The sequence below is a fragment of the Cyprinodon variegatus genome, unplaced genomic scaffold (genome assembly GCF_000732505.1).
Source record: "Cyprinodon variegatus isolate N-32 unplaced genomic scaffold, C_variegatus-1.0 Scaffold33, whole genome shotgun sequence".
Taxonomy (NCBI): Eukaryota; Metazoa; Chordata; class Actinopteri; order Cyprinodontiformes; family Cyprinodontidae; genus Cyprinodon; species Cyprinodon variegatus.
The window spans coordinates 1-7079 of record NW_015150486.1 but is presented as its reverse complement, the minus strand read 5'-3'; the positions used below and the strand labels follow the sequence as shown (position 1 = coordinate 7079).

Below are 7079 nucleotides of genomic sequence, written 5' to 3'. Positions count from 1 at the left end.
TGGTACGAGACATACAATAAAGTAACACCTAGATACGATCGCTGACATGTATTCTGAGTTACCTGAAGATAAGAATATGGGGTTTCTGTATGGAAGTGAATCTCTAGGTTCCTGGAACCAAGCACCTGTAGTTGTTGGTGAAAGTGCACCTGTGCATGTAAAGTTTATACAAAGAAAAAATGCTCAATAGTGGTTGTGAAGAGCCGAAGAGGCGCTCCCCCCCAGAGCACTGAGTCCAGCGCCGGGAGACCCAAAGCCCCAGATGCTCCTATACTGTAATAAACTCGTTACATTGAAATACACATTGAGGGCTCAATGACCTAAGCAAAGATTTTGTTAAAGAGTAAATAAAATTATATAGATATATATTTATATTTGATCAATTACACAATGTGGTTCTATAATAAATTATACATACTTAATTTGATAAAGTGTAAATAAATTGTCATTAGCGACCTAGTTCAGTTTTTGTACTAAAAAAAAAACCAAGCACAGTTTAGTTAAACAAGCATAAAAGGAAAGGCTCTCAGTCATGTGTTGATTACATGGTGACTGAAGCCCCTCCCCTTTTGCTCTGTCTAGCTTATAAAATAGAGCAGATGTCTCCTTGTTTCCACTATTTCACTGTCACTGGGGAGCTGGTTTCAGAGCTGCAGGACAGGTTTACTCTTTTTACATACCAAAGTCCCTCTCAGGTAAAGCACTTTTCTTGTTCTGTTTCACATGTAAAGTAAACAGGATGTTTTGATATCATGATTTATTTTAATCTTTGCTTTATTTTTCTAAATGGCAGATAATTTTTCCTGCAATCATGTCCACCCAGTCTTATCCTCAGGATGCCTACAAGGCTCTGCTCAAAGGCATCCAGGAGTTGGACCTTCAGCACTCCAGTGTTCCTTGTAACCTGGTGCTGACAGGAGATGCCTTTCCTTTAGGGATAAACAGCCATGGCCACATCCTCATGGCTGCCTCTGTGTATGGCAGAGGAAGAATTGTGGTCCTGAGCCATGAGGCCTACCTGACCCTCTGTCCTGCTCTGGTAGAAAATGCTCTGACCTGGCTGGGAGGAGGAAAGTCTGCAAATCTGTCTTTGGGGGTGCAGAAAAAAAGGAAGGCTGTTGCTGATAACCTCAGCAGTTCCAGCTACAAAGTCAGTGTCGTTGAGGAATTTAGTAAAGATCTTGGAGTCGATGTGTACGTAACAGATGCCTATGAAGTGGGCACAAAAGCAGGAGACCTGGTAGCCTTCATGAAAGCAGGTGGAGGAATTCTGATCGGTGGGCAAGCTTTGTCGTGGGCTTCACAGAACCCAAAAGAAAACCCGATCCTTCAGTTTCCAGGGAATAAAGTTACAGCAGTGGCAGGAATCTACTTTTCTGCTCAGTCCGGAAAAGCAGAAAAATTGCCCATTTACCCTGAGATCCCAACCTCCTGGAAAGCTGTACGGTAAGTGTAAACCGTGACTTCACTGAAAGTTAATTTTTCATCTTATTTTCATTTGTAAATTGTGCTATAAAATCCATATTTTTGGAAATTTTTCACAACACAATTTGGAAAGTATTAAAAAAAATCGTTCATGTATCAAACCTCTGCCTTCTTATAATGACAGGTGTGGTTTGGACTTTAAAGAAGATCTGGATTTCTTGCTGAAAGGGATTTCAGAGTTTGACATCCAGGGTGGATCAATTGCCTCTGCAGCTCTGGTCCATGGTCCCCTAGCTTTTCCCATCTGTACCACGGATAAGGGAGAGGCGTTCCTTGCAGGATCCCACTTTGGGCGGGGACGCGTCATTTTGGTGACACATGAGGGCTTCTTACAACACGAGGTGCGGTTTTATAGTTTACCCATTTTTTCCCACACTTTTATAATAAAATGTAAACTTTCAATATTTAGAATGTGATTTAACTTTTTTTCCATAGACACCTCAGTTAAAAAAAAAAGAAAAGTGTGTTTTTTTCTCTCTGTATAATCAACTTCTACCTGCATTTATAGAAGCTGGCATCATTTTGGAAGAATGCATTCCATTGGTTGGACCAGGGCAGGAATGGAGTTGTTGGATTTGAGCAGGGCATCCAGACTTTACCCAACTTGGGGTTAAAGTGTGAGACCACAGAGTTCAGACAGGATCTTAGCGTGTTTGTGTGTCCACCATACAGTAGCGTAGATTCTGAGACCATCCAGAAGTTTGTGGCAGAGGGAGGAGGATTGGTGATTGGGGGACATGTCTGGAACTGGGCTGCAACAAACGCTGGGAAAAACCCAATGAAGGATTTCTCAGGTATGTTATTGCACAATACAGTCAATTAGTTGATGTATCATTTATAAAAATTTATGACACATTTTAAATTTTGCAGAGAACTAGGCGTAGGTTCAGGTTCCGCAAGCAGCTTTGTATGATAACTTGCAAAGAAATGCAAAGTATAGCGTAGGAAACCACCACCTGACTGAAATATCTGTCTGTCCAAAGATTATACATCAGTAAATGAAACATTTACTGTAAAAATATCAACCTGACTTTATGAAAAACTAAAATGACCATCCACCAACATACAATATGTAACCAATAAAAACAAGAAACATATTTTCCATAATTTAAAATCACATCTTTATCAAAAAGAAGACTAAGTTAGCATTTCATTCTGTATATTTTCTTTCTCCAGGAAACAAGATTCTGAACAAAACGGGCTTGAGCTTGTTGAAAGAAACCATAACATCAGGCGTCTACAAAGCTCCTGATCCAAGCCAGGTCAACAACTTCCAGTTCCGTCATCTTCTGCATCGCTTTGCTGAACATGTTCTGGAAGGCGCAGAACTCAGCAAGCAAGATGAAGAGCATCTTAAGAGGCTGGGAGGAGATTGTGCCTCCTTCCTAAGGATGAAGGCTTATGACAGTTTCTGCTACGTAGAGATTATGTCGCTCCTGACTGACATCCTGAAGAAAGGGGGAATACCCAAGGTGGGCTACAATATGTCTATTTAGCTTTAGAATAATTTACTTGATGAGTTTTGGTAAAACACCTTTGAGTATAAAACTTTGTTTTTTCCAAATCACAACCAAAAAATATATTTTGGACAGCTGTGAAGCAGAAAAGGAAAAACATTCAATATAAATACAAAAAGGTGACTGTCACTCAAATTAGTTTAATTTTTTTCACACCTTTATTAACTAGATTTTGGGTAGATTTAAAAAAATATATATTTTTACATTGATCAGATGCATATATCCTTTATTACCAGCTTTATTTCCCTTTTAGCACAGACACCTCTAACAGAGTGTGTATGCAGATAGACTGAAGGAAATTATAGTTTATAGATAATGAAGTCTGTAATAAGCCTTTAAACAAACTTCCTGAAACAAACCTTTTAAAATCTAGAGAAAATAGTGAGACCTAAGCAACGGCAGATGAAAAAGGAAATGGACATTCTGGTCTTGTTGTCTCAGTTGGCCCATTTATCGCTGGTTGTCTGGATGATTGTGCAACAGAAGGAGCCTAAGTGAACCAAGATTAAGGTGCATCTGAACAAGTCAACTGAGGGTCATTATTACAATGTTAATAAAAAGCAACACGCTGATGAGTAACTATTGTACCTTAGTAACAGCAACTGATATTAAAGAGGAGACTGAAGACTTTTAATTGTATAAGCTGAATCTGATGCACCACACATAGAATCAGCTGCACATCAGCTGCATAAACTGCCAAGGAAGAGCTGGAGCTGCAGCAGCAGATCTTTGCTTTTACATCTGGGAAAATAATTTATAATTTGTTAAATACCCTAACTTTGATTTTTAATGTTTGATGAAAGTAGTAAAAAAAAACAAAAACAAAACTGTATAGCCTTATAACTGAGCATCACATAATTTGTATGGGTGGAGCATTTTATCATACAATGACGCTATGCTACGGGGTGCCAAATGTAAAAAATTACCAAAAATATTACTAAACAATTGGCTAAATGTGCATTACTGCCTCTTAGTGGGTTTGGGTTGTGATTATGTCTCAGTCAAATGTGTTTAAGGTTGCTTTATGGTGATTGTTGTAGCCAAACTTGAAAATGTAGCCGGTCATCTCACAAATTCAATGTGCCATCTAAACTTTGCTCTCCAATAATACTGAGATTTCATTACGATGAAAGGTAAAGGTAGTTGCTTGACTTCTTTAAATACAGCACAAGATCTATCAAAAACAATCTATGAATCACTCTGTATTTCATTTTAACTGACATGTTACAGTCAGAAAATTAATGAGTGATTGTGGGTAAAGTTTCTGCATCTGCATTTTTTAAAGTTAGGTTTTAACCAGTGAGCCAAAAAAATTTGGCCAGAAGGAGGCACTATGGTGTAATAAAAGACAATGGAGAGAGTCTATGCACATGTGAACCTATTTTAAGGGTAAGACATTAGTAAAGTAGACACAATATATGTTGAGACGTGATTATAATTCCAGGGAAAAGCACCATTATGTTTGCATGCTCTGGAGGAGAGCTTCTATGTTGCCCAGAGAAGGCAGCACAAATAAAATATGTTTGGTGCATGCTTTACAACATGTGCTAAAATTTGCCAAATTAGAATAGACCCAAGTTGTGCAGAAAATAATCAAAGCCTTCTAGCATCAAAATACATTATGGTTGTAGAATTACTGAAGACATAAGGAAAAATGACTTTTTTTTAAAGTATTCCAATGCAGAGATTTAAAAAAATATATTAAATTGGAAAAAAAAAAATGAAATCAAATGCATTATCTCCCTTACTGTTTTTTGTTTTGTTTTTTAGTTTACTCCCCCCACCACCACCACCATACACACACAACCAAACTTGTGTCACTGTTTTTGAGGGACTGTTCTGACTTCTGTTAATTAACCATGACCCTTACCGTAACCATTTCCTATTCATACCTAACCCTAACCCTAACCCCTAACTAAACTTAATTCACACCTTAGACCTAATCGTGACTCATGACCCAGAAACAGCAATTCTCCATGTGTGGTCAAGGCATTTGGCCCCACATAAGCAGTTAGTTCCCACAACGTGCCATTTTCCCTGAAAATGGGCCCCACAATGTATTAAAAGCAAGAGCATAAACCCTATCACCCTATCACCTATCAAGTTTTATTTTTAATCATAAATTTAGCATTTTGATAAAACAAAGATTAAATGATGATTTCTATTGTTTTTTTTTCACCTTTGCCTTTCAAATGAAAGCAAAATTGTAGTTATTTTTCTTTCTTACATTGTTAGACCCATCAAAAATATAAAATGCAAAATGGGCCACAGGACAATATTTGCTTCATTGTTTAGTCCGGTTAATGGATCCAGTAGTTATTGTCAGGGTAAAATGTACTTTCTAGCTATTGATCAATACAATGACAAACTATATGATAAACTCTTTGTATAATGTAAAACTTTCTATCAGTCTAACCAAAAAAGTAAAAAAAACCAATCCACTGGACTTTTTTTCCAAGTTTGAAGACGTTTCGTTTCCCGTCCAGGAAGCTTTTTCAATTCAAAATGTCAGAAATAGCGTTGAGTTCGAGGTTTTATAGATTGGACCAAAACAAAGCCTTGTTTTGGCTTAGAAAACATGCAAATTGAACCTGACGAATGGATCCGCCCCTTAGGAATGGGGAATTGTTGGGTTCTTTGTTTCAGTCCAGCCTAGACTCTGCTCAGCTCTGCTTTAGACAAAGGTTGTAAATTAAAGTAAAACATTAGCAGCAGGATTTGATCTCATGACTTCTCTGTCATAATGAGGCATACAGTATATAACATAATTTATGTCCATCTGTTTCTTGTTTACTTGGAAAAAACACCTGCTTTGCCCACTGATGGTGGTCAGAGGGCCCAGCGTAGCTGTGGTTACAGCGTAGATTCCACCATCAGTGAGTAAAACGTTGCTTGACTGAATGTAGTGTAAACCACTTTGGAGTCCCCAGACTCAAAAATATGTATAAACTATCTTCCAGGTGAGTGAGAAGATCTCTGTGAAGAGTCCTAAAGACCACATGCTCCTCAGCCTGGCATCAGATGTCTATGAGGCTTCTCTAAACAAGGAGGAGCTTCTGCCACAGATCATCAAGGTCGATCCAGTACCTGTGGTCAAGAACCAAAGCATCAAGATCCAGGCCCAAACAGGAGGTTAGCTCACACCTTTAACTATCAGACAGTTTTCTAGGTATCAGCTTCCAAATGTCTCTTCTATCTGTGTGACAGAAAACGAGGAGTGGATCAGTACAGGCCTGTACCTCTCTCCTGGCATGAAGACACAGATTATCTTACCGCCAAAGCTTGTTAACACTGGATGGAAGGTAAAGAAAAAAATTAAAACTGTTCTCGACATGTTCTTGAATGTAACAAAGAAGAGTATTCAATTGGCACATTTTGAACCTAAAGGCACTTAATCAATTAAACCTAATCTACTTTACTTCTGAAAAAGAAAATCAAACTTTAACGAGCAGCACCACCCTGCACAGGTTTGAACAGATTTGTAACTGATCTGTTTCATCTAAAGATCCAGATAGGCTGTCAAAGTGATGAGCTGTATAAAGAGGAGTTATGGAGAGCGCCCTATGTGATCAAGAGGTACCCCGTTACAACAGAGAGGATGCAGGTGTGTAACATGTGGGGGGGACTCATCTACCTGCTGGCACCACGTGACGTAAAGGTGGAGGAGGAAATCGTGGTTGAGGAGGCAGTATCTGCTCCTTATTACAAGTCTGGTGAGTGTGTCGCCATCTGCACATGTACCACAAAGCGATGTTTTAATAAGCTAATGCATTTAATGGGCTTTAAGCAAATGCATCGGAGTATTAGTTCATTCAAATAGAAGGTATTAAAGACCCAAAGAGCCGCCCACATTATCTCTTATGTCTTCACTTTTTATATCCCATCAAAGGTTTTTTTGTCTTCTTTTTTCTCCATTTCATATTAGGGATAGGAGTCTTCATGCACTTGGCCAATGGGTCCGATATAATGATAGGAAAGGCAGCTTTTAAGTGTATTGAGTCTCTAGAATCGGTTAAATGGCTCAAATCTTTAACCAATTGACCCTGTTACTGAGTAAATAATCTTAAGACACCTTAA

General features: G+C 38.5%; 1 protein-coding gene across 1 annotated transcript; it reads left to right on the top strand.

Annotated features, from left to right (window-relative positions):
- The first annotated feature begins 611 nt into the window (after positions 1–611).
- LOC107102763 (TRPM8 channel-associated factor homolog) lies at positions 612–6866 on the top strand. Its single transcript, XM_015402189.1, has 8 exons — positions 612–695; positions 794–1446; positions 1610–1826; positions 1994–2279; positions 2662–2957; positions 5963–6134; positions 6210–6304; positions 6508–6866. The coding sequence occupies exons 2-8, from the start codon at positions 812–814 to the stop codon at positions 6820–6822; spliced, it is 2016 nt and encodes a 671-aa protein (XP_015257675.1). The 5' UTR covers positions 612–695; positions 794–811; the 3' UTR covers positions 6823–6866.
- Positions 6867–7079: the final 213 nt, after the last annotated feature.

What these genes read in the sequence shown, in the direction of transcription:
- LOC107102763 (XM_015402189.1), top strand. Translation starts at nt 812, where the DNA reads ATGTCCACCCAGTCTTATCCTCAGGATGCCTACAAGGCTCTGCTCAAA. An exon ending in ACCTCCTGGAAAGCTGTACG is followed by an intron (nt 1,447 to 1,609) that starts GTAAGTGTAAAC and finishes TTATAATGACAG; the next exon opens with GTGTGGTTTGGACTTTAAAG. An exon ending in GATCCAGGCCCAAACAGGAG is followed by an intron (nt 6,135 to 6,209) that starts GTTAGCTCACAC and finishes TCTGTGTGACAG; the next exon opens with AAAACGAGGAGTGGATCAGT.